The sequence below is a fragment of the Penicillium oxalicum genome, chromosome I, assembly GCF_001723175.1.
Source record: "Penicillium oxalicum strain HP7-1 chromosome I, whole genome shotgun sequence".
NCBI classification, from domain to species: domain Eukaryota; kingdom Fungi; phylum Ascomycota; class Eurotiomycetes; order Eurotiales; family Aspergillaceae; genus Penicillium; species Penicillium oxalicum.
In genome coordinates this window covers 1147394-1172412 of record NC_064650.1, presented here as the reverse complement: position 1 = coordinate 1172412, position 25019 = coordinate 1147394, and the positions used below count along the sequence as shown (strand labels likewise).

At 53.4% G+C, this 25019-nt stretch overlaps 10 protein-coding genes across 10 annotated transcripts; 3 read left to right on the top strand and 7 right to left on the bottom strand.

Moving 5' to 3' along the window:
* Positions 1-532: 532 nt before the first annotated feature.
* POX_a00398 (Pyridoxal 5'-phosphate synthase subunit pyroA) lies at positions 533-1649 on the bottom strand (the record flags this gene model as incomplete). The annotated part of the gene is made up of 3 exons (XM_050109341.1): positions 533-1162; positions 1276-1458; positions 1545-1649. The coding sequence occupies 3 exons, from the start codon at positions 1647-1649 to the stop codon at positions 533-535; spliced, it is 918 nt and encodes a 305-aa protein (XP_049973109.1).
* A 1400-nt stretch (positions 1650-3049) lies between these two features.
* Positions 3050-4794, bottom strand: POX_a00397 (Protein transport protein SEC61 subunit alpha; the record flags this gene model as incomplete). The annotated part of the gene is made up of 5 exons (XM_050109340.1): positions 3050-3131; positions 3190-4265; positions 4335-4502; positions 4579-4679; positions 4785-4794. 5 exons carry the CDS (start codon positions 4792-4794, stop codon positions 3050-3052), a joined length of 1437 nt encoding a protein of 478 aa, XP_049973108.1.
* A 782-nt stretch (positions 4795-5576) lies between these two features.
* On the bottom strand, positions 5577-6578 carry POX_a00396 (uncharacterized protein; the record flags this gene model as incomplete). Its single annotated transcript, XM_050109339.1, has 1 exon — positions 5577-6578. One exon carries the CDS (start codon positions 6576-6578, stop codon positions 5577-5579), a length of 1002 nt encoding a protein of 333 aa, XP_049973107.1.
* A 2005-nt stretch (positions 6579-8583) lies between these two features.
* POX_a00395 (uncharacterized protein) lies at positions 8584-9551 on the top strand (the record flags this gene model as incomplete). Its single annotated transcript, XM_050109338.1, has 2 exons — positions 8584-8841; positions 8907-9551. The coding sequence occupies 2 exons, from the start codon at positions 8584-8586 to the stop codon at positions 9549-9551; spliced, it is 903 nt and encodes a 300-aa protein (XP_049973106.1).
* Positions 9552-10797: 1246 nt separating this feature from the next.
* Positions 10798-11970, top strand: POX_a00394 (Autophagy-related protein 3; the record flags this gene model as incomplete). Its single annotated transcript, XM_050109337.1, has 2 exons — positions 10798-11348; positions 11424-11970. The coding sequence occupies 2 exons, from the start codon at positions 10798-10800 to the stop codon at positions 11968-11970; spliced, it is 1098 nt and encodes a 365-aa protein (XP_049973105.1).
* Positions 11971-12777: 807 nt separating this feature from the next.
* Positions 12778-13780, bottom strand: POX_a00393 (uncharacterized protein; the record flags this gene model as incomplete). Its single annotated transcript, XM_050109336.1, has 2 exons — positions 12778-13608; positions 13694-13780. The coding sequence occupies 2 exons, from the start codon at positions 13778-13780 to the stop codon at positions 12778-12780; spliced, it is 918 nt and encodes a 305-aa protein (XP_049973104.1).
* Positions 13781-15181: 1401 nt separating this feature from the next.
* POX_a00392 (uncharacterized protein) lies at positions 15182-16483 on the bottom strand (the record flags this gene model as incomplete). The annotated part of the gene is made up of 1 exon (XM_050109335.1): positions 15182-16483. One exon carries the CDS (start codon positions 16481-16483, stop codon positions 15182-15184), a length of 1302 nt encoding a protein of 433 aa, XP_049973103.1.
* A 2864-nt stretch (positions 16484-19347) lies between these two features.
* Positions 19348-19846, bottom strand: POX_a00391 (uncharacterized protein; the record flags this gene model as incomplete). Its single annotated transcript, XM_050109334.1, has 3 exons — positions 19348-19383; positions 19614-19677; positions 19746-19846. The coding sequence occupies 3 exons, from the start codon at positions 19844-19846 to the stop codon at positions 19348-19350; spliced, it is 201 nt and encodes a 66-aa protein (XP_049973102.1).
* Positions 19847-20406: 560 nt separating this feature from the next.
* POX_a00390 (Arginine biosynthesis bifunctional protein ArgJ) lies at positions 20407-21921 on the bottom strand (the record flags this gene model as incomplete). Its single annotated transcript, XM_050109333.1, has 2 exons — positions 20407-21340; positions 21464-21921. The coding sequence occupies 2 exons, from the start codon at positions 21919-21921 to the stop codon at positions 20407-20409; spliced, it is 1392 nt and encodes a 463-aa protein (XP_049973101.1).
* Positions 21922-22936: 1015 nt separating this feature from the next.
* Positions 22937-24652, top strand: POX_a00389 (uncharacterized protein; the record flags this gene model as incomplete). The annotated part of the gene is made up of 1 exon (XM_050109332.1): positions 22937-24652. One exon carries the CDS (start codon positions 22937-22939, stop codon positions 24650-24652), a length of 1716 nt encoding a protein of 571 aa, XP_049973100.1.
* Positions 24653-25019: the final 367 nt, after the last annotated feature.

Here is a 25019-nt window from a genome sequence, read left to right as displayed (position 1 = left end):
CTGGAGACTCCCCCCTTGAGTTCCGTTGACCAAATCGAGCTGGTTTTGAGACCCCACCTTCTTTTTCGTTGGACCCGCGCTAACGCCTGGTGGCAACATGATTACATCGGGGTTGGACCTGCGATACATGGGCTGGGATGGTCTCCTGGAGTGGATGGAATTCCGCAAATTGCTGGGCCTTGGCAAAACTTACAGCGCCCGCACGAAAGGATTGGGGGAGAAAAATCAAAATTCTGTGCTGCCAAAGACCACAATTTCGGCCGAGAGATCATCTTCCCATGCGAATGCAAGATCAATTCCAAGACGCCTTCTATTTTTTTTGGTAGACTATCATGCAAAGGGGAAGAATTCATCGCTTCGTACCCTAGGGGAGATTTTTGGAGTCGTGCCCCGCAATATCTGGTCGGGGGGAGGAGAGGGGAAAGGGAAATAGAGATCGCCAAAAAAGAAAAATGGATGGGGCAGGTCAAAGGCGAGAAAGGAGAAATAAGAAGCTTCAAAGGCACGAGGAGAAAGGAATCAATCAACAAGTTTACCAGCCACGGCCGGCCATCTTGTCTCCTTCGGGCATCCTTTGCACGTTGATACCAACCATGGCTTCACCGAGACCCTCGCTGACCTCGGCGAGAACCTTGGCATCCTTGTGGTGAGTGACGGCCTGAACGATAGCCTTCGCGCGCTTCTTGGCATCACCGGACTTGAAGATTCCGGAACCGACAAAGACACCGTCGCAGCCCAGCTGCATCATCAGCGCCGCATCGGCAGGAGTGGCAACACCGCCAGCGGCGAAGTTGACAACGGGCAGACGGCCCAATTCCGCCGCCTGACGAAGCAACTCGTAGGGAGCCTCGAGCTCGCGGGCGTAGGCACGCAGCTCCGGCTCGGGATCGGCAGCACTCTGGAGAATGGCACGAGCACGGGCAATCTGAGAGTTGACAGTGCGCATGTGCTTCACAGCCTCGACGACATCGCCAGTACCGGCCTCGCCCTTGGTGCGAATCATGGCAGCGCCCTCGGAGATACGGCGCAGGGCCTCACCGAGGTTGCGGCAACCGCAAACGAAGGGGACCTTGAATGTGGACTTGGTAACGTGGTAAACATCGTCGGCAGGGGTGAGAACCTCGGACTCATCAATGTAGTCGACACCGATCGCCTCGAGAATCTAATCGCGGGGAGAGAAAAAAAAAGACCGGTTAGCGTTCTGGACAGCCCCACCTCGTCATATCCACGACTCCCGGCCAGCTCACCGGTGAGCGGACATGTGTCGCAACATACCTGACATTCAACAAAGTGACCAATGCGAGCCTTGGCCATGACGGGAATGGTAACAGCCTCCATGATCTCCTTGATCATGGCAGGGTCAGACATACGGGCAACGCCACCCTCAACACGAATATCAGCGGGCACGCGTTCAAGAGCCATGACGGCGGCAGCGCCGGCCTCCTCAGCAATGCGAGCCTGGTATCAAACCCACTTGTTAGCGTTGGGTTCCCCGTGGTACCGTCAATTGACCACCTGAGAGCCATTGCGTCGAGCCCACATACCTGCTCTGCGTTGACGACGTCCATGATCACGCCACCCTTCAGCATCTGCGCAAGGCCAGCCTTGACAGTGAAGTCATTGCTGGGAGTACCGTTCTGCTGAGCCATTGTGTAGGAAATAATGATTGTTCCGAGGAAAGCGGGGATGGGAGAGGGAACTTGTGAGAGAGGAGGGGTGAATCTAAAGGATGGGAAAGGAATGAGAAGAGTAATCGGAGAGGGAATGAGGCAAAGATGGCAATTATATTCGTCAAGTCCGTGACTCAACCAGGGTCCAACCTTACGCCGACAGACAGCCCCGAACCTTGTGAAAAAGTCCCATTAGTCAAGCCCCGAACTGTATGGAACTTCTGGCCATCACCCCCGCCTACGATCTCGCCTCACTCCAATGGGGAGCCAGCTGCCCCTCGTTGGCAACTTTAAGCTCGCCGCAAGACTACACGGAGGGCGAAAGTTGTCCGAGGATACCGGCAGGCTGAAAGACTGTGACGTGTATGTATTGTAACTGTGCTTTCCACTGGCACATGGCAGAACCGGAGCTGACCACACCCACGAGTCACGACACTCCCGGACTCGAGAGTCTGGGCCCTTCAATCGCCTGCAGAGTGTCGCCAGTCGCCGAAGCAGATAAGAAGACCGACAAGAAGGAGATATATGAGACACCTAGCAGAACTCTACAATTGAGATGAATACAGATTCATTACAGTACTCTATTACAGCATCTCAGACTGGTGCCTGACCATACATTCCAATGGCAAAAAGACTGGCGTCATCCCCGATATCAGATCGGACGATCTAGCGCACTGTCAGATGGTGAGCCCACGTTGTCCTGATCGGTTCCGATGCCCAGGTATGACTCACATTGATGGAGCCTATCAGACGTACGGTGCTCCTCTCTCCAGCGAAAAGAAATCGAGATATGCAGATTTAAACTATCGGCGCCGATCAACCGGCAACGTGATTAGGTTGGACCCGCGGCGTCGACTGGAAGATGCTCCCGATCTAGCGCGTGCGACACATGCAACCACGACCGTCCGAGTGCCTATTTGAGAATCATCCGAGGAACTGGAAAAATGTATATTTTTTGGACATGAAATATGGTTACAAGCGCCTCCTGTGAGGGTTCATCCAAAGCTGATAGCTCGACTGCCCATGACCAGACTGGCTACACCCCTTCCCATCGGCTTCCGCCAAGTTGTGGTGCCTATCGGATCCTGCAGTGCAAGAATCCAAGTGCAGCGACGTTAGGCCCAGGGACAACAACGGGGTGCAGTCTCCGCGTTGCGTCCTCGTGCTGTGCCCAATCTTGTTCCGCCAAAGAGAGGGGGTTCAGACTACTCTGCACGAGTCGAGCCATCCACCAAAAATTTTCACTCTCAGGAGGTATGATGAAGAGTGAAGGAAAAAAAACAAGATCAAAATGGCCGAGAACATCCGTCACAAGGGGCCAAGAAGGGAGCCGCCCATCAGATTGCTCAGCAAGGAAAGAGAAAAGACAGCCTGTGCATTTAGCTGCCGGGGACGAGGCCCTTCAGACCGGCACCGATGTCACCCTCACGGGCGGCGATCTCAAAGTATCCGTAAATGATGCTGTGAAGAGATTGGAGTTAGCAAAAAGTTGAGGCCAAGGCAAAGATGCGTAACTCACGTGACAGCAAGGAGAATACCAGTGCCGCTACCAAGGGCACCAAGGAGGTCAGAGGCGACGGAAAGAGCACCAATGCAGGCACCGCCGAAGGCGGCCGCAGTGGGAATGACACGCTTGAGCTCCTTGTACATGCTCTGCTCACGGTGACCAGACATGACGAGACCCTGATCCTTCAGCTGCTTGGCGACATCACGGGGAGCGGAGCCGGAGACCTCAATCCAAGTCTTGGAGAAGAGGGCACAGGCGACGAGCATGAAGGCGATGTAAACAGCAGTGTGGATGGGGTCGAGAAGAGCCTCCTTGAAGTTCAAGGGAGGAGACATGTAATAGGCGATACCGGAGGCAGCGTACAGCTGAGCGGATCCCTCACGAGGCTCCCAGACTCCGAGAAGGCGGACCAAGAGGTTGTCGGAGAAGCGAGAGTACAGCATTTGGGAAATGAGGAAAACGTTGGAGCTGAGAGCGGACTGGAGCATGATGGGCATGTTGGAGGTGTAGAAGAGACGGACGGGGTAAGAGCCACGCATGCCACGCTGACGGGCGGACTTGACGGGGATCTCAACACGGAAGCCCTGCAGATAGATAACCGCGGCGAAGACCAGAAGGGTGGCCAGCAGGTTCATCACGTTGGGCAGGTTCTGGCGATAGAAGGCCTCGTACAGGGCACGCTGCTTGTCGGGCCAAGTCAGAAGGAGGTGGAACAGCGCGATGATGGCGCCCTCGAACTCGGGACCACGGCCGGTGTTGATAGTCGTGGGGGAGAAAGCCTTCCAGACGATAGACTCGCAGATGTTGGTTGCAATGAACAGCGAGATACCGCTGCCAAGACCGTAGCCCTTCTGGAGGAGCTCGTCCAGGAGAATAACAACAAGACCAGCCACAACCAGCTGAACGATCAGGAGAACACAGATACCGGCGCCAAGGTCGCTAGGCTGACCGTAGAGACCAGTCAGGACGTAGACACAGGCTTGTCCGAAGGAAAGAATGATGGCGAAGAGCTTCTGGGCAGTCTGGTAGAGCTCACGGTCGGTCTTGAGGTCCAGGTTGACGTCGATGAGGTGGGTTCCGGCAAGGAGCTAAGAAATGGGAACTTGTGAGCTTGAATGCTTGATGAAGCGAGAGTGCCCTTATTCTGGTTTACATACCTGGAAGACCATGCCGGAGGAGATGATGGGGGTAATACCCAGCTCCATCAGCGTACCCCGGTTACTGGCCAGCATCATACGCAGCCAGTACAGGGGGTCGGAAGTGTCTGACGACACAATACCGTACAGAGGCATTTGGCTCATGACCAGGAAGATCAGGAGAGTCAACTAAAAAGACCACTGGTGTCAGTCTTTCCCGTGATTGCGCGAGATGCGCAAAGTATCATGTTCAGGAGTCACGTACACCCGTCCACATCAGCTTCTGGTTGAAGGGCACCTTGGTTTCAGGCGCCGCCACCTCCGGGAGGAGGGGCGTGAAGGGCTTGATCAGATCAAGAAAGCGTACTGCAATGCTTTGTCAGTATTTTCGATGCCATTGAGATCGATGATCGGTCGGTTGTGACGATCGCGTGCTGAGCGACTTCTGGGGAGCATGGTGGGAGAACTCACGGCCGCTCATGGTGACTGTCTTCCTCCCAATCCGGCGAAAAGCAAAAAGGAAAAGCTGGTGATGCGAGCCAGCTGGTGTATCAGAGGATTGAAGAAGCTAAGAAGAAGGAAAAGGAGAAGGGAAGGGGAAGGGAGAAGAGGAAGAGGTGGTCGGGATGGAAAAGATGGGGAAGAGGGAGGGACGGGAAGCGTCTCGCTGGCCACTTTTCGCTTCGCGCTAATTAAGGCCACTTGGTCTTCGCCGCAACGCACACCTCAACCCAGCGGCAGCCCAACCCAATCAAATGATCCACACCAAATAATGAAGTAGGAGGCAGTGAAGCACTGCGAGGGCGATGTTAACGAAATGGTGTTATTATCTCGTTCAGGTCTATATTTTCAGACAACCGAACATCCCAACGACTCGAAAAGGGAACGTTGTCCTTCACAGTGTACCATCAGGTGTGTACGCCGGTGAGACATGGCCCCGAGCTTTGGGAGGTATGCATCCCCACAAAACTCGCCACGGGCTGGAAGCGACGAACCTCGATAAGAGTCGATCTACGTCTACTTGCCATCAAAGCAGAGGTAGTGCCCGGTCGTAAGGTAGCTGCTAGAATTCACCCCAGGCATTTGATGGCGAGAATTGCAAATATGTAGCGCAGGCTTCTAGCAAGCAGCTGTCGCACGGTAAATTTGTCTATGTAATAATCTATTTGGATATATCCCAACTCTTCTTCCTTCGGTTGATCACCCGTGATCAAGGAGAAAGAACCAGTTGAGAATGAGGCGTTATTGAGCACCACGCCAGTCTCAAGGGCCAACCAGCCCCAAGCAATCATCGATCACTAATTCAAGTTCCCCAAGGCGCGACTTGAGGCCCCGGTTTTCGTCTTTCAAGATACCCATGACACTCCAGGCTTCCGAGGAAGGTACGCCATGGCAGATATTGCACGGGTTCGTATTGCCCACCAGAGAGCCACCAAATCGGGTGGAAGCGATTCCCTTGATGACTCGCTCATAGGCCGATGAGCGCGCAGGCGTGAGATTTGCGCCAGGGGCGTTGAGGGTTTTCTGAGTCGGCGTCGATGGGTTCGACGCCGGCACTGGGGAGGTAGCAGACATGACGAGATGGGAGAGATTCTGGGATGGAGCGGCTATCGTAGATGTCGGAGACTCCAGAGACTCTTTGTTCGAAAAGATGCTGTCGGTCACGCTTTCGTCCCCCGACTCAAAGCCGGAATCACTGGCGAAGGTCCCGTGGCTGGTACGCTTGCTGTTGCGATGAGGAGCCTGAAGCACGAGCGACGCGTTGTCTTCCTCGGAAGCAACCGTCCGCATAGTCAGACCCCGGCTAGAAGACTGTTCACGCTGTCGCAAATTCTTCTCTCGTTCTAAATCGTCGGCCATGGCTTTCATGGCCCTCTCCTGATCCATGACCTTGGCAGCCATGCCATCCAATTGCATTTTGAGGTGATCCACCCGCGCACGTGTCTCCTCGAGCTCCTCAAGCTTCTCATCTCGATCAGCCAACGCTTGGTGCATTGCAAAGGTCCTTTGTTTATAGGCTTCCTGCATGCGATGCAGCACGGTGGAGGCCTGGTCACGGAGATTGTTCATGGCTTCTTCGGGATTCGTGTCGATCTCTGGCAAAGACAGAGCTGCTTCGAGGTCGAGATTCAAGAGTTCATCTTCCGCGGGCTCGGGGATTTGGAAACTCGGTTCGGCAGTCCGACGCAGACCGAAAAAGGAGAATCTTCCTGCCACCGGGGTGGAGTTCTTCCTCGTGTGTCCCCCTGCGGTACCAGATCGCATGTTGGTGTCGGATTCACCTGTGTCGTTTTTACCTTGAAACCAATCTGAAAGGATGCGGGCGCGTGCTTCGAGCTTCTTTTTAGGAAACGTTTCCATCCAGACAGGTGCAGCTTGCGATCGGAGAAAATGGTCGTCGGAGGTCGGATTGTGCGCAGGATTGTCAAATACAGGGGGGCGAGCAATATACTCTGTATTCGATCGACGATGGGAGGGGAGAGTGCGAAATCGGCTTTCGTCCGGGGCATTGCGATCGCCGACCTTAGGGGTGACGAGGCAACGCCTTCTTGAGACCGCAATGACGCATCGGAATGTAGGGTGATCGAAGACTGTGATGTATGTGAAGACATGGTAGCCGTTCAGTGTCGGCACCGACGCGCACTTGATGTTGGCTACCACCAAACGCAGAGATGATGATGAAAAAAGGCCAAAGTCCAGAGAGAAAGGAAGGTTGCAAGAGCAAGACTGCGTGTGTGATACAAGGGTCAGAAAGCAGCGTGCAGAGCTCCAATGGCCCTTTTCGAGAGAAGCGCCCCGCAGGAGAGGTATGTAATCAATAAAGAGGAGACTCGGCGGAGCAGAGAACGCGACGAGGGCAGGACAAAAGAGACAAAGTCCAGCAAGAGACAGTCCCTCTTCTCTGGTCAAATTGATCGGGGGGAGGGGGGGGGAGGTTAGCTGTCTTTCGGGCTCTGGTGGAACAGTAGACGGTGATAGTTGCCACCAGAACACAGCGTTAAGGACAACAATTAGGAGGCTGGACAAATAAACATGCCTCCGATCCAACCGTCGCCCGAGCGGTGGCGGCTGAAGCTCTACCCTCCCTGGCCAGCCCCGAGGATCCACATGTGCTTCCACCATTGCGCACCAGGGGCACATTTCAATCCTGCAGGTGGCTGCTGGAAGATCGAATTCCATGATTGATGGGACTGCACTCTGCACGCTGCACGCTGCAGTAGGACGTGATGCTCTGGTCGGCTTGGTTGTAGATTGGGGCTGTCCAGGACTTTCATGTGACTGGCCAAGCGCCTATGACATTGGTGCCCATAGATGATACTAGACCAGCCCGATCAACCGAAGCGTGTGCGATGCGTAACGCCATTTTCTACAAGGTTGTAGGTCTGTCTGACTCTTTTCCCTGCCTAACGGAAGTTTATCAACCGTGGTGAGAATTGGAAAGACCTCGAAAATGAAATAGAAAGACAACTCATTCAACCTAGTCCACTGAATGAAACGCCCCTCTCCGACCGTTAGACTACTAACCAGGTTAAGTGGAAGTAGATTGGACCAGTTCCTCTATAAACCTCGACTACCGAGTCCGGTTTGATAGCACGTAGCAACCTTCAGTCCGTTCACCTGTGTAATACGCTGCGTGATATATTATTATACCCGTAGTTCCATCTACCTACCTATGGGCACTCATTCATCGCTCCTATACCTTCAAGAACGAAGCGGTTCTAGTGCCTAAACATGGAGCAGCCCAACCTCAGGCGGGACTGCGCATTATACATCAGTACGTGTACACTCCCCCGGCAGTGGATCTGTGGACTCGCCATCAAAAGTGGCGGTGATTCAAAACGTTTCTGGGACTACGGACATGCTGAAGGGTCTGATGTCATGCCGTTGGCAGAACGATGCCGATGAATTGACGAGGATCTCTTGGTCTGGTGCCGTCATTTAACCATGTTGGAGCGGACGTGGGTCACACCGTAGAGACTCGGAGAGTGAAAATGCGTCGTGATCGTCCCCACAAACAGCTGTCTGGGTTCGACAGGTATGACAATAACCGCTGGGCTACCTAGAAGTAAAGCGGACCAGAACTTCAGCTTCATGTTTGTTCGACTCGGAAGGGATCGCTGAGTGGGCCGCCTCGTCGGAGCTTCTCCCTCCCAACTTTTCCCTCTGGTCGGATCTCCGGCCGCCGAACCGGCAGTGTCAAGGGCCAATCTAGCAGCTCAGCAACACCAGTGTATCTATTTTTCTCCGTCTTGACGAGCTCTGCGCAACAATGGCCCAAAGAAATGCTGGCTTGAAGCACATTTCGAACGCGCTGGCGACCCCGGAGCAGCTCTCCACGTCATCCTCGTCAATTGATGGCGTGCCATCCGAGCTCGAGACGTCGGTTCGTTGCGCAGGCGCGCAACTCACACAGTCCGCTGGAGTCTTGCTTCACCTCTCGCAGGATATTATTGCCCAAGCGATCGTGATCTTTACGAGATTCTGGCTAGGTGCCGAAGGCGGGAGCCTGCGAATCTACTCGGCCAAGGTGACTATATTTGTGATCGCATCATGACATTGGGAGTTCGGGTTCTCACCTTGGATTTCTCACAGGACATATCCGCAGCCGCTCTGTACTTGACGGCCAAGTTATCCTTTCAGCCCACGTCACCGCGCTCCATTCTCAACGTCTATCATTTACTGTCATCACCGGAGGCATCGCCTCTGTGGTTCGTAAACCCGCAAGGTGCTCCCAAGCAGCCACCTGCTTCAGACGATTATATTCTCTCCGAAGGGGCTTACCAGGCTGGCCGGTTGGTACTGTTGCGCATCGAATCGGTCATTCTCCGGACACTTGGCTTCGACACGCATGTGGCCCTGCCCCACACCATTGCACTCACCTACCTCCAGACTCTCGGCGTGAATAACCCCGCCGTCTCACGGAGGGCCCTCGAACAACTCAACGCAGCACTTCTCTCGCCGCAGTTACTGTATGTCACGCATCAGCCGAACGCGCTTGCAGTGGCAGCTATCTATCTGGCCACCCGCGAAAAGGGCGTCAAGCTAGTGGACGGGGAGTGGTGGGAAGTGTTTGACGTCGATCGAGAGGAACTGGGCTTTCTAGTCGTCGCCATGCAGAGCACGGAGGGGTTTTTGCGCAGAGAAATGGAGGTGTGGAAGGGCAAGACAATTCCCATGGTGACCGACGAGGTCGATGCGGAAATCGAGCGCAGACTGCTGATGGATGAAGGGGAATGAGCCATCCCATGCAGGAGGAGATTCTTGATCGACGAGACTTCATAACTCGTACGGATCATTTCAAAGCGGCCGTGGTACACAACAATCTATCCCAAAAGATGGCCAGACCGATCAACACAGAGCCCGACCCTCGATTGTCTCAGGTGAGATCCAACCGAGAGCTCTTGATGGCGACGCATTGGATTGAAGTCGCGGTCTGCACCCTCAAACGTCCCGTCGCCCCATGTGCAAGACTGTCAGCACCTCAATTCCAAGCGTTTGAAAATGAAAAAGTACCAGTTCGGCCATTTGCTCTCAAATTAGAGCAGGGCCCCAGAGGGAGAAGGCACCCGAAAATGTTGAATCCCATGGAATCAATGGTAAACGACCAAGAAACAAATTGATGATCTTTCTAAATGCGTCTTCTCTTCAAAACGAATAGCAATCAGATTCAATACGGTATCAACTGGAGAATTTCCAGTCTTTCTCTTGACTACTGTAGGTCAGCACACTATGGGCTGATTTGAAGTGCCCAGCGAGGCATTTCCAAGAAAATGGAGAGTCGGGGGATATCAATGGAGGCGAGCTCTCAATTACTACTTCTGTGGTCAGTAGGTCAGAGTTGAAACAAAAATAGTGCATTTAGTAGGTGGGGAGAGATGGCCGAGGAAGAATAGATGAGTTTGGAGGCCAAGAGCTTGGGTGACAAATATATAGTTAATATAATGGAACCCGATCTTCAGGGAACGAGTCAGGTACAAGTCGAGGCGAACAACACCCCAATGTCACCAATATTGACGGGAGCCTCCAGAGCTGCAGTGCCTAGTTGAATCTCCAGGCTTGACTCCTCGACACGTGGTACAAGACGGATCGGGGCAGAATGTACACTAGACTACGTCTATATTTGGGTCATACGTAGAAAGAAAGGAGACAAGGGGAAAGAAAAAAGAGGAACACTCGATATATGGTCCAGGAGTTTTCACATGAGACCTGCTCATGACGTGTGGCTCCGAAAAGTGACCGGCGCATGCCAGAGGAGGTTGCAAGACAGCCCAAGATGACTTCCACGTCACAGCCGCAAATCGATTGAAAGACAAGCGGAAACTCAAGTGAGCTCACGCGGGGCCGATCATGTGCCCCACCGCTTATCAAGATTCCCCCGCCTGAGGATCTCCAACTCCCCCAATGTTATCTTCACCTACTTTTACACTTTTCCCCTCTCCCTCCCTCTTTGTAGCACCATAGATCCTATCCTACGTATGCAACAATGAACATTTTCCACTCTACACTGTCGACCTGGCGCGATCGCCTGGCCCCGGTCTCCCGGACATCCACCTTCCGCACGACAGGACAGATCACTCCCGAGGAGTTTGTCCTCGCGGGCGACTACCTAGTCTACAAGTTCCCAACGTGGTCCTGGGGGGACGCATCCAGTCCAGCAAAACGAGTCTCGTATCTTCCCCCCGGGAAACAGTTCCTCGTGACGCGTGGCGTGCCCTGCCATCGAAGGCTTAATGACAACTTCGCTGGAGACGCGGGCCGCGAAGATGAAATCGTGCGAGATATGCTTGCTGGAGAGGCCGAGGGGGACACAAGAGACGCAAATGGAGACGAGGGGTGGTTGCGGACTGGAGGTGGCCGTGATACCATCGCAGACCGTGACATGCAAGAGGCAAAGATCCGGGATGTGAGGACGGTAGATGAATCTGGCAACCTGGGGGAGCAAGAAGAGGAAGACGAGATTCCCGACATGGAAGATGACGATGATGACGAGGAAGCCATCATCCGAGAGCCTGCGGGGGACTCTGGGACAACGCAGTAAGTCAAACCAGAGCACCCCATGGATGTGTATGTCTGACTTGTGGAATGATAATAACCCACTTTGTTCCCCAGACCGCTTCGCACTTATACCCTCTATATCACATATTCCAACTTCTATCGGACACCACGTCTCTATCTTTCAGGCTACCTGTCTCCGTCGGAACCACTGCCTCCTCATCTGATGATGGAGGATATCGTTGGAGACTATAAAGACAAGACCGTCACCCTGGAGGACTTTCCCTGGTTCGACGGAAGCGTGAAGATGGCTACCGTCCACCCATGTCGACATGCTTCCGTGATGAAGACGATGCTGGATCGAGCAGATGCCGCGTTGAAGCTTCGCCTGGAGAAGCTCAAACACAATCAGTCACGCGAGCAAGCCAGTCAGATTCAAAAAGCTGGAGGCGGCAGTGGGCTCGAGGGGCTTGTCGACAACACCAAAGGCTTGTCACTGAGTGATCATGCACAGCCCCAACATGGTGGTGATGAATGGGAGGTTCTACAAGCCGACGAAGAGGAGCAGGTGGCGATTCGTGTGGATCAATACCTGGTTGTTTTTCTGAAATTTATCGCCAGCGTCACTCCTGGGATTGAGCATGATCATACGATGGGAGTTTAACTCGTGGAATTTTTCCAATTTGTCCTGGCTGGAGCTCTATTCATCGAACAGTCACCCTGTCTCTTGCATGTTGGATTTGATAGCTAGCATGGACAGAAATTGCCACTGAATGATCCTTTTGATGACACCGGTAACCTTTTCATTTCGGAATTTCAGCCCTGGCCGTCCATAACCCAACCCTCCAATTAGAGGTAAACACTCACTCTGTAGATGATGGACGGGCAATCCTTTCATCGAGATCGGGCGATAAATCACCTGTCACAGGTATTGCTCTACTTCCAAGCTAAGGCACCTCCAATAATGGACCACGCAACTGCAAAAATGTATTTCATTATAAACTACCTAGACATCTATCTTCGCACTACCTAATATAATTCACAGACTCACAAATCTTCAAAGCCCCAATCTCATCGTACCCATCCGTAAGATAAGATGTATCGATACACCAGGGAAAATAAAACATGCCCCTGTACCTTGGTACTTGAGCATGTGCCAATCACGTACTCAAACACGCAAGAATCTCGACCCAGGACAAAAGTACCAAAGAACCGAATCCAAGGGGAGACACAAAGGGGAAAAAAGCAATATATGACAAAATCAACGCCGCCAAAAAAAAGAGATAAAATCGAAACCAAGGAAAACAATAACATATAGTGAATGTGGCTGGTTCAGAATCAAGGACCGGGTAGACATAAGAAAAGTAGAGAAGACGTCGAAGGAGTGAATAGGCAAGAGTCGCGAATATCATCAAATCATTTTTTTTCTGGGTTCATCGCTTTAAAGCGGATGATCCTTGTTTGAAACGATTTAGTAGAAGACCATGCCCGCGGTCAGGAGGAGGAGCGAGACGGTTGTCGCCATGAGTGATATTTGAGGGGCAGCAAAGGAAGGTGCAGAGTTGAAGACTGGCTGGGCCCTAGATGGGCCGGTGGGAGCCGAATTTTGGACCATGGGCGTCGAGTGCATGGGAATTTGGGCGGTTGGCGTGTATAGTGGAATTGGAATGGCGATGGCGGTGGCAATGGACGTAGTCATGGAAATGGTGTTGGTGAGCGGGAGCACCATGGGACTGTTGTTCATGGGGTTATTGTCACCGGTGATGATCGGACTGGAGGTCTCGAATGGTGTGACCTGGTTCTCAGTGTTGGAGGGAACCTCTGATTCCTTCGTGACAGACACCATCTCAGAGGCCTTGGTTGAGGTGGATGGCATATCATCAATCTCCGAGGTAGTAATTGATGGCCCACTCATACTCTCCGTCCAAGTAGACATCTCCGCCGTAACAGTCACCACAACAACCTCAGTAGAAGCGGTAGCCGTACGAGTCACCGTCTCAATCACCTCGGGAGTCTCAGTCTCAGAGCAATCATCGCCCGATCGAGAATCTTGAACTCCAGCACCAAAGCCAGCAGATGGTCCGTCGGGAATACTTGCACCGTATCCCATTCCAGCATTGACGTCTTTGCTCGCACTCGCATCGCAACTGCCTGCACGCGATTTTTGATGAAATCCAGCGCCAAAATGAAAGGATGGTCCGTCAGGAATCCCGATGTTGTAGCCCAAACCGGCATCGGTCTCGCTGTCCCCCGTGGAAGTCATGTGTTGGGTGGGATCGCTGCCAGAGAATGGGAAATCATCCTGTCCTGGTTGTTAACGTTTACTGACTCGCATGAGGATGTGATTGTGCGTGTCGATCCGGTCAGATTTTGTTCATTAGACTCACCATCTGGGGAGCTGCCAGAGCGGTAGTAGGGCTGAAAACGAGAGCAAGGCACAACGCAGCCGAGACTGTGAATGTTTTGGAAGACATTGTTGGAGGCAGTAGCTCAGGAGGTGTAGCAATCAGAACTGCAACGTTGAACACGACAAAAATAAAAGGAATAGTAATATTAAGAGTAGAGAATCCGTAAAGAAGTCGAAGGAAAAAGCGGAATTCAAAACGAAGGTCAAAGAGATGGAAACCCGCAAGAACGAAAGAATTGCTATGTCGAGATGGCACGGCTAGATAGAACGCTTGACACAGTCGACGAGATCGTGGGCCGGAGTATTTATGTTACCATGTGAACACCAGGGGCATCATCTCGATCTGGCACTGAGTCTCTGCTTTTCCAAGACCCAAGACCTCTAATTAGCCCTCAAGGGCTGCATGGGACCTGGATACTGCAAGGTTAGAAAAGCTAACCCTGTGGTGGCGGCCCGCTCCTCTCGGAGACTCGGCGTCACTGAAAGGGTCAATTAGAGGTTGAACGAGGGTCCTGACTGAGGTAAATAACTACTGTACCTTCTGATTGAGCAGATGGATGAAAGGGGGTTTAATTATATGAGATCACTCTTCGAGCGTGAGCACAGGCCCAGCCTCCGTTCAAAGCGCATGAACTAAATCGTCAAATTCGTCCGAGTGATGATCAGGGCAGCGAAATCACCGGGGAAACAAGCCCCCCCCTCCCCCCCCTCCAAACGTTTCCTGCGCATCCATGTTGTCACAGGGGTTGACGACAGTGGATGGAGTGCAGATACTTGGACCATCAGTTGTCAGAGTGTGTACTGAGTCGCAGTGCACGTGGCGTGGGAACAACTGGAAGGCTGAAAGGTTTCAAAGAACATGCAAGGAGAACCCGAAGTTTATTGGTCAAGAATCAAAGAGCAAGACACCCTCGAGGGCCCTCTGTAGGTCTCCCTGTGAGAGGGCTCCAGATTCAAGGATCATTAAGATGAGACGGGGGAGTGCTACATATGCAAGGAACACTTGTGCACTAGAGATGACTGCGTGTCCTGTTCCCCAACATCAACTTTGGCGTCCGGTCTACGTCCATCATATTTCGGTAACTAGGCACCAACGTAGCCAAGAACTGTCTTGTACAAAGGAGAGGTGACTGAAAACAACCAGTTACTGACGAGGTTCAATTGGTCAAATTGGATTGTCCTTTGTATGCAAAAAAAATCATGCCGAACTGGAGTTGAAAACACACATGTGGGTAGTCGCAACGGCTTGTTTCACCGTGAAGTCAAGAAAGTTATACGATGTTCTCGGCCTGACTGGAAATGATCAAAGAATCATGGGCCCCCTCATTCGCCAGAAATGCCATGCAAAAGGGGAGAAAAAAAGACAGACGGGATAGTCACGTCAAGAGAAGAAGAAGAATAAAAGAAGGGGGGGGGCGGATCGAAGCCTCAAGCGCTCCAAAGACAAACAAACTACAGTCGCCTTGATCTAAACCTTTCCCAGGCTGGATATCCCAAACGCAGTGCCAAAATTGGTCGACTTTTTGAACCGAATCTCCGGCTCTGGTTCGCCATCGGGCGTTACTCCGTCGTCCGGCTCGGGCCCATCGTCGGAGATGGTGGATATTGACAGAAGTCGCTTGGCCTGGCTCAAGAGGCGCGAATCCAGCTCGCTCAAGAATTTGCTATCATGTTCCTCGTCATTGATCAGGCCAAGAGGGCCTTGCAGGGCCGGATCGTCCGGCACGTCGGGGAAATAGGACTCCGCGTGTTCGGAAGGTTGATGAACATTTGTGGCGGCGGGCGCGAGGGGAGCCTCCTCCTCCTCTAATTCTGGGACCTCGCTAGGCAGACCTTCCGTGGGGGACGCATTCTCCGTAGTGCCAAGGCTGACGTCCACATCAATCACCGCCATGGGGGTATGGCCCGCGTCTCTGACCCGATTTTCATTTGGAGGCCCGAGGTCTGAGAGTCTCAACTTGAGACTATTCCGATGTTCCATCCCAGGTCTTACCGGCCGTGTCGAGCTGGTGGCTGGAGCGGGGCTGGGCGCCTCCAAGGGGGAAGGGGAGGGTGGTGTGATCACCCGTGCGACCACATTGGGAGGAAGTGCGGTCGACTTTAACGTGATTCCATCCAGCTTGCTGTCGACTTTTTCAATGGGGACCGGGATACTGACGTTCGGCATGGGTGCATCGACCGCCCGGGCTCGAGGTGAAAGCGCCGCGTCTAACGAAGGAGGCTCGCTGCTATGTCCCGTACTGAGTGGTGACAGGTGAGGATTGACCAAGGGCTCTTCATCCAAGAACACTCTCGTGGGCCGATGGCTGGGGCTAGAGCCCTCCCACACCTGTGCCGACGGGACGTGATCATGAATCTCTGGGTATTGCGGCGAAGAGAATGCGGGTTTGAAGGGATGGGTGGTCGAGTAGGTGGAGGCCGATCGTTCGCATCGCAGCATTGATTCGAGTTCGGAGATCTTGGCCCGCAAGAGTGCTCGTTCTTTGGCCCAGAGTTGTCGCTCGAGGGTGAAGAGCGCGCGTTCACTGTCTGAATGCGCCCGTTGAGTCTCGAGCAGCTCTCGGGATTGGTCGATGTAGGATATATCGAGGCCCAAGTTGACATCTCCACGCCGATGCGCCGTGCGCGCCGGGCGGAATTTGGAGATCATCGATGGGGTACTCGTCGAGACGGATTGCGCTCGGCGGAGAGGGGTTGCTGTGGGAGAAAATCGCACTTCCTTGTACACATGCCCATGACCGTCGGGCAGTCTCACTCCAGCGGTCTTCATCGTCCAGGGATTCACAAAACCAGATTCGGGAGAGGGTCGTGTGATGTGTGCGTACGCAGGGCGAATCCTTTGGTAGTATTCAATGCCAACCAGGCGGCGGGTCTGGGGGAGGAACCGGGGGGCGGCACCGAGAGGGGGATTGGAGGCGGCGAAAGTGGATCCAGGTGACCACGCAGCGTCACAAGCAACCGATCGGAATGTAGATGCCAGGGGATCTCAAGGCGATAAACTTCGATGGAGAAAGAATTGCCACTCAATCACCCAGGGAAACACGACCTAGGACGGTCTCTATAAGGTCCGGGAGAAGTTGTGCAGACCGTGGGCGGTCAATGAGGAGTTCGTGAAACGAGATGCACGATTCCACAATCGGCTGTCAAAAGTTGGAGTCATCCAGGGGCGGTCAGGCACAGTGGATACGGGCTGGGGAACGCAGTCGCTCATTCGAGCCACGGTTTGATCAGGCCGAGATAGAGACCGCTTGGGGGTCAATGATGGGTGAGACTGGGCATTCAAATCAGGCGCTGTGTACCAAAGACGGTTGCCTCGCAGGATTTCCACTAGCAACAGGACGGGGAGTTGAACTGTCCAGTGGCGGTCCCGTCAATCGCAGCAGATGCCGTCCAGGATAGATGCAATGGACTATCGTTATTCACGATGGGTGAGCAGTAGAGCTGTGATGCGGAGCGGAGAGTCTCCAGACCGAGGAGTCAGTCGCCCACGCGTTCATCAATCACTGGGTCACCCCAAATCACGAAAATCACGGGAGTGGCCAGGCGAGTTGGGCAGCCTTGTAGGATCGAGACGAGTCCAAGGCAAGGCGGGTCGGATCGCCGTGGAGGCTGTCTTCGAGTATGACTATGCAGTACGGCAGTAAGACTACGCACTGAGGCAGCGATGCAGTGGCTCTCTTCCGGAAGCCGGTCGGGTTATCGCTGCGACGGAGTTTCTCCTCTTTCTCTCGTTCCGCGGAGGGGGAGAGGGTCGGCGCGTCTGGGGTCTATAAGACAAATCCAATGATTTGCACTTGGACTCGGTCTAACCGAGAGTGGAGAGGGTTGCAAGGCAATTATGAATCCCTGTCACGGTCTGACAGGGTCTCTTCCCCGTCAAGTGAGATGCGAGGAACGATGTAGGCACTCAATAGCAGGACGGGCCGGGAGGAGCCAAGTTGGGGGAAGAAGAAAAGCGTGCACGCGAGGGGTCACATCGAACTTTTAAATGCCGTCCTCTATGATGGACATTTTGCGCCGATGATGGCGGCAAATTACCTATTTGGGAGTGGGAGTTTCTTGTCCAGAGGACATGTTGCAGATGATCAGAAGGCGATATGACGTCAAAACAAAAGAGAGATCTCCTGCTGTGAAGAGGATTTGAGGAGTAGGATATCTCGTCCACACGTGCCATCACGAGTCTCTGTCACCCGCGTTGTCACCGTCTGTTCTTTTCCTGTGTAATGGTAATGATCGGTCACGTCCAGGATATCATGATCAGCTCGGATCTCTAGCTTGACACAACCGCGTTGTCACAGTCCGGGCAAGATATCTCGGGGATATACAAAGCTACCTGATTCATCTAGTAGATCGCAGCTCCAGCGTACGAATGAGACGGAAGGCAACCTTACGAAATGACTCAAGATCAGTACAGCCCGGATGCAGTTTGAGGTCAGGTTAGTATTCAGCCTCTGGTGGTCCCCGAAGTACACCATCACTGCCGCTGAGGCTCTTGAATCTTTGAATCTATTTCTCCATCCAGTCCATTCTCTTCATTACAAAATGAGAGTTGCTTTTTCCAGTTACTCATACCTACGCACATCGACCGAGCCAGACGAGCAAATGGATGAGACATCTGCAGTCACCTGCAACGGCACAGGCTCCTTCACCCACACCATGAAACATTCAGACCGGACCATGCGAATGGGTGATCACTTACCACTTTGACCACTTTGACTCCCTCAGCTCTTCGAGAGACGTTCAGGCCTCTGGTCAGCCTCTCCCTCAGCCTCTCGGCAGCAGCGTCCTCAATCAGGAAATCTTGTGCAGTCCTTGGGAGTAACACAAAACAAGACAAACAAATCCCGTCACATTGACCTGATGTGACCATTCAGGCCGACAAACTCCATCCCGAGCCGTGAATCTTTGAGGAAAAATGGCCCTGACAACCACACCCAGTAGACACCAAGCCGTGGCCAGCCTTGTCATTTGAACTCCCGGCATCGGGTCTGGTGTCCTATCACGAATCGTGAATGCATCATGCCATTTTCAAAGGACGGCCTGCTAGCCGCCCCCCCCCCCTCTTTCCTTCTCGGGTCCGTCTTATTGAGCTACGGCTTTCTGACTAGTGCATGTAGTCTTGACATCTTGATCTTCCACCCCCGTCGTCTGAGCACTCACGAATGGTCCTCGTGATCCTGATTTCTCATTTGAGGCTGGGCCCAGGTCTTGGATTCTTTCTTTCTTTTATTTTTTATTTTTATTTTTTTGATCGCAAGGCGCAAGACGGCAGACGGGTGTGATCACCGCCAGAACCTAGCACCGAGTCCGAGGACCGTCGGAGTACAGAAAGCTACGGCAGGTAGTAGGCATGGGGGATACATACCAGACGAGAGACGAAAAATGGACCAATGCAAGCCTCTTCTCCTTCCCTGCCCCTTGTCCACGAAGCCTTATGAGGGTTTGACCGACCCCCCGCCGATAGCCGATCGGTGGAATTTCCCGGCAAACCGCCGGTAAAAGGCCGTCCAGGACAGTAGACCTCCGAGATGAATGTGGACTGGGCTGTAGACTGCAGAAGTGCAGAATGTGCCGCGGCTCGATATGTAGGTGCTTCACGGCTTGGAGTGCTTAGCGCTTACCATCCTCTGCTCTTTAAGTGACAAAGGCTCCACCTCGACCTTTGAAAGCCTATTATCCGTCGGTGCATATTGATGCTAGTGTGGTAGCGTTCAACCCAATTCTGTACCTGACATTTAACGACCAGTGAGATAGAGTCCACCAAACTGATTGATGAGACTAGAACCCCGTCTTGTAAAGTCAATTAAATATCCCTCTGCCATCTTTCTTCACCGGGTTGCTTGAAATGTCCTCGGGATCCCGTGTGTACTGTGGAGGAGAGTGGAGAGAGGTTGACAGACCTCGGCATCGATATAGAGTGATCTTCCGTGTATCCAAGGTAGTCGCTGAAATGGCGTCTGTAGTCTGTTCGTCCATACTAGTAGGTCACAAACGGGTAAATCGGTGACGGCTTTGACGAGCTTCTCATATACCCCCATCTGGCTGGGTCTCTCCCGGGCTCTTTATCTTTCTCGCCATCTACCTGAGAGCCAATCAAAGAAGTTGTCAATACGGATGGTGATTGTAAAGGCATTTCTGTGCAGAAAAGTACACGGTCTATCTGTCTGGCGCTTCCAATTTGTTCTTGACGAGTCACCTGAAAGCCTACCATTTATTCGGCGGGTCTCTATCACATGCCCTTCGGTGAAACGGTGGGTAGACGTGAAGCACGCAATCGAAATGAATGCACCGTCCGTGATTCGAGTCTGGTTTTGTTATTGGTCAAGGTCTGTTTGCTACAGCTGCGTGTCTGGAACTTGCGGGTCAAATTTACTGGGCGTACCTAAATGTGCATTTCACGCGGGGGGGCAAGGCCGTAAATGTCGATCGCCCTGTGTGAGAGATTCCCAAGGCTAACCTGATCAATCATTAAGCTCCTGGATGAATTTGAGGACGAAGCAAGTAGATGCACGTAGAGTCAGAAATTTTGTATCAAGGCGCTCTGTCGAGGTTCATTTTGACAAAGAAAAATGGAATAGACACGTTCATCTTGCTCGCAATTCCAAAATCAAATGGGCATGTCAACCCCAGCTGGCCATTGGTAGTAAATACACACGCCCTCCTCTCTCTCTCTCTCTCTCTCTCTCTCTCTCTTCAAGTGCGATAATCCCCGTTAATCGTCACGTACTCGTGGCTAAAATCGCAGAACCAATACACAGCATCCTCCCCACCGCAGCCGGCGGCACCTTGCTCGCCACCACCCAGATCAACCTCGATCTCCAGATCTTCATTCTGTAAAATGACACTGGCGCGCTCCTCATCGACCGCCTCCGGCTCCCCGTTCACCAGGAGCTTGAGAATGGGACTACCGTCCACAGGGCGGAAGCTCACAGAGGTACGCTCGGGTACCACGACACCGTCTTTCACGCCCTGCGTGTAGCCCACAGCGCAGAGGATCCGGCCCCAGTTGGCGTCCTTGCCATACAGAGCGGTCTTCACCAGGGGTGACCGAGCAATGGTCGAGGCAATCAGGCGTGCAGATTCATAGTCCGGTGAGTTGCGAACACGGACAGTCACAAACTTGGTTGCGCCTTCACCGTCGCGAACCACGAGCTGAGAGAGCGACTGGGCGAACTCGGTGAAGATGGTCTGCAGGGCGTGGTAGTCGGCACTGGCGGCGGAGCCCGCCGCGGGAGCGCGCACGGTCTCCCCGCCGGCGGCACCGTTGGCGAGGACGGCAATGGTGTCGTTGGTGCTGGTGTCACCGTCGATTGAGATCGAGTTGAAGGAGCGAGATACGGCGTGCTTGAGAATGGATTGGAGAGCGGCGGGTTCGACGGCGGCATCGGTGCAGAGAACTCCCAGGAGGGTTGCCATGTTCGGGTGGATCATGCCGGCGCCTTTCGTCATGCCGGCCAGACTGTAGGTTCGGTCGGGAGAGGAGGGCAGGCTGAAAGTGCGCGAGAGCAGTTTGGGGAACGTATCCGTGGTGCAGATGGCACGCGCGGTGCTGAGCCAGGCATCGTGGGTGGAATCGAGGGAAGCATGCGCCGAGGGGATGCGAGCGAGGATTTTCTTGATCGGTAGACTATTCCGCGTTCATCAGTTAGTTCATTCGGAGGACCCAGGCAGGGAACAATTTGACATATGCTGTCAATTGTTGTGGCTTTCAAAAGACCAGACCAGAATTCATGAAGCGCACACCACCTACCGTTGTCCGATGACCCCCGTACTCATCACCAGGGAGCTATTCTTCTCCGCTCCGCTGCACTCATCCACCACTCGGCCCATCTGCACCGCATCTTCGAGACCCCCCTTCCCAGTGACCGCATTGGCGCAACCCGAGTTGATCACGACCGCCCGGATCCCCTCACCCTGACGACTCTTCAACGTTTGCTTGCTGACCTGCACCGGTGCAGCCTGGAACTTGTTGGTGGTGAAGACCGCGGCGGCCGAGCACGGCGTGTCGGACGCGATGAGCGCCAGGTCGGGGAAGCGAGTGTTGGAGGCCTTGACCCCGACATGTGTGCCGGACACCTTGAACCCCTTGGGATAGGTGCCGGATGTGGGAATATAGCGTTGTTTGGAGGCCGGAATGGCCATGTCCAGCGGTGCGGAGTAGCACCGCACCTGGCCCTTGAGCATGCGAGCAAGCGAGCCAACCGCCATGGTGGCAGGCTGTGTGTTTGAGACCATGTATGCGGCGTGATCTGGGAGTGGAATTACAGCGGAATCACTAGAACATACTCGGTTGAGGGAGTGAATCGTTGTTTTTAAAAAAAATCTGACGCCTCAGGGAGCTCTCGAGGTTGCTGGGTTATGACTCAACCAGCTGCGGGTCGAGAGGAAAAAGCGAGAGTTGATGCCCGGTCTCGGCGAAGCTGACGCGGGACGCGGGAGCTGCCCGGCGCAAGGTGAGATCACCTGAAGGCTTTTCCAGATCGATGCTGCCTTGACCTGGACTCTTGAGGATAAGATGGAGAGATAAAAGGCACTCACTATCCCTGTAGGAATGAGATCGGCCACACGTAGTGCTGTACGAACACTGTTACGATGATAAGAGAGTGGTTATAGAAAAACTAAGGAAGACGACTATAGAGAGATGCTGAAAAGTAACTCTGGATGTCCATGTTCAGTTGACTTTGTTAGATTCAATTGACACTGTTGATTCATAGTTGGCCATGCTGATGTTCTCCATGCGACATCTCAATTGGCACTGCTCTTCTCCAACCATGACAGGGACTGTCATCGTGATAGGCAAACATGGAGAGTCCTGATAGAGGACTGATTCCATCTCCAAACTTCTCCACAAACGCCCAAACGCAACTCAATTGGGGCGGCCTCGGAGAAACTGCCGCAGGACCCGCTACGTTCAGGTCAACTTTTTTGGAGAACCACCGCATTGTCCACGTCCAGAGTACCCAGCAACCGGCGGAGATCGAACCCAAGCATTACACAATAAGCTTTCCAACAGCATAGATCGTTTGTCTTGGACACAGATACAAATTGAAACACACACACACGGAGCTTCACGGGCGATTCCTTTGGCCAGACACATCTGGTCCCCTGTCCCACCCCTTGCATCCGTGTTGCTGCGCGCGCGCATTCTCCGGATCTAAATGGTCACGGTTGGGCTCCCTCCTCTCTGTCTCTCCATGATGAAACGACTACTGACTTGCTCATCATGAAGCGCAAGCTATCCAACTCTGGGCTGGAAACGGACCACCCCGAGACGACGCCGAAGAGAGCACGGACTGCGCTTTCCCACAACAATGGCGCGCTGAACGGCCACGCGCCGAACCTCTCTCCTCTTCCCGAGGAAGAGGCCGTTGAGTCAAATGGCGATCCATCGCGTGGGCAATCAACACCGAAGAAGGCTAGCAGGTCTATCGCGACTCCGTTGAAAGAATCCGGACTCAAGACACCGACCCACAAATCCAAAGCTCGCTCGCTCTTCGCGACCCCGACAAAGTCCACCTCGACGACGACCGGAACACCCTCGCGGATCAGGAAGGCGGACCAGTCGGCGAAAAAGAAGAGCGCGCGGGTGCTCTTTGAGCAGAATGAAGATAGCGCATGGGATGGGTCCGAGCAGCTGGCCGAAGAGATCCTTCAGGAAGATGAACCCGAGACCGAAACCGACAAAGCTCCCGAGGGTGTGACGGAGAGCGTCGAGGGGGCAGAGGCGCAGGAAACAACGACGGCAGAGATCAAAGCCCCCAAACGACGGGCTGGACGACCCAAAGGAGCCCGGAATAAGCGATCACCAACGCCCGAGGGGGAACTGCCGCCGCATGAGCGATACTTTTTCCAAAATCGCGCCGGGACGGGCAAGACTTCCAACACCACACTCAATAAAGTCTCGCTCTTGACGCATGAAGAGTACTTTGAAAAAATCGCCCAGTATGTGGATCCCTGCCAGGCGGAAAAGGAGTACCTTCTCTCTATCCACCATCGATCATTTCCGCAGTGGTTCTTTGAATTCGAGGAAGGATTCAACATCTGCTTATTTGGCTATGGTTCAAAACGGAGGCTCGTCCAGAACTTTGCCGATTGGATCTATCAAAAACGGTCCTTGGCGGGACATCCTCCACCCATCGTCATCGTCAATGGATACACTCCGGGCCTCTCGATCCGATCCATCTTCGCAACGATTGCCACGGCTATCCTGGGCGAGGACTTGCCCTCCAAGCTTGGTGCGCAACCCACCGAGGTGCTCGAGCTGCTGCAATCTGCGCTCAAGGCGCGACCCGCCCACGAAGAGCCCATCACGGTTCTGATCAACTCGGTAGACGCACCACCGTTACGTCGGGCCATCAACCAAGCTCTGCTGGCCCGTCTGGCGGCCACACCTCGTGTTCGGCTTCTGCTCACTGCCGACACTCCGAATTTTGCCACCATGTGGGACATCAGTCTACGAGATCAATTCAATCTTGTCTTCCACGACAGCACGACCTTTACACCATTCACCACAGAATTGAACGTTGTCGAAGAGGTCCACGCTCTTCTCGGCCGCAAGGGCCAACGCGTCGGCGGCAAGGAAGGCGTGGGATTCGTGTTGAAAAGTCTGCCCGAGAACGCGCGCAACCTGTACCGCCTCTTGTTGACCGAAGTTCTCACCGTGATGGACGATGGTCATCAATCAGAGGACGAAGGGGCGGCCGCGGAGAGTGGGGGCAGACCGGGCGAGGAGAATGGGGTTGAGTTCCGTATGCTTTATCAAAAGGCGACGGAGGAATTCATCGCTTCCTCGGAGATGATGTTCCGGACCCTGTTGAAGGAGTTTCACGATCATCAAATGATCACTTCGCGGATGGACCCCAGCGGTATGGAAATCCTTGGTGTGCCATTGTCCCGCGAAGAGATGGAAGGCGTTTTGGAAGATTTGGTCTTGGGATGAGCGATATTGGGGTGATTTTGATTTTCTCTTATGAATTTTCAGCTAAGCGATGTCGTGGATGGAAAGGGTGCATTGTCAATTGCAGCCACCTCGATGGATTGGAAATTATGATACCCGTTGGACCTGTGAACGTAAATCAGACCATTTTGGCTCTGGCCTGGAATATTGCCTGCGTACAGAAAATGGGGCTGGTAGGGGAGCGTCTGTTCAGCCGTGGTCACTCGAACAATCATCGTGTTCTACTCTTGTCCATTCCGCCCATTGAACCGAAGGAAAAGAAAAAAAAAAAAAGACAAAGGACATCCCGAAAGGGCAAGACGAACGTGTATATATACAAAAAATGTCGTCTACTCTATATCCCTCTGTC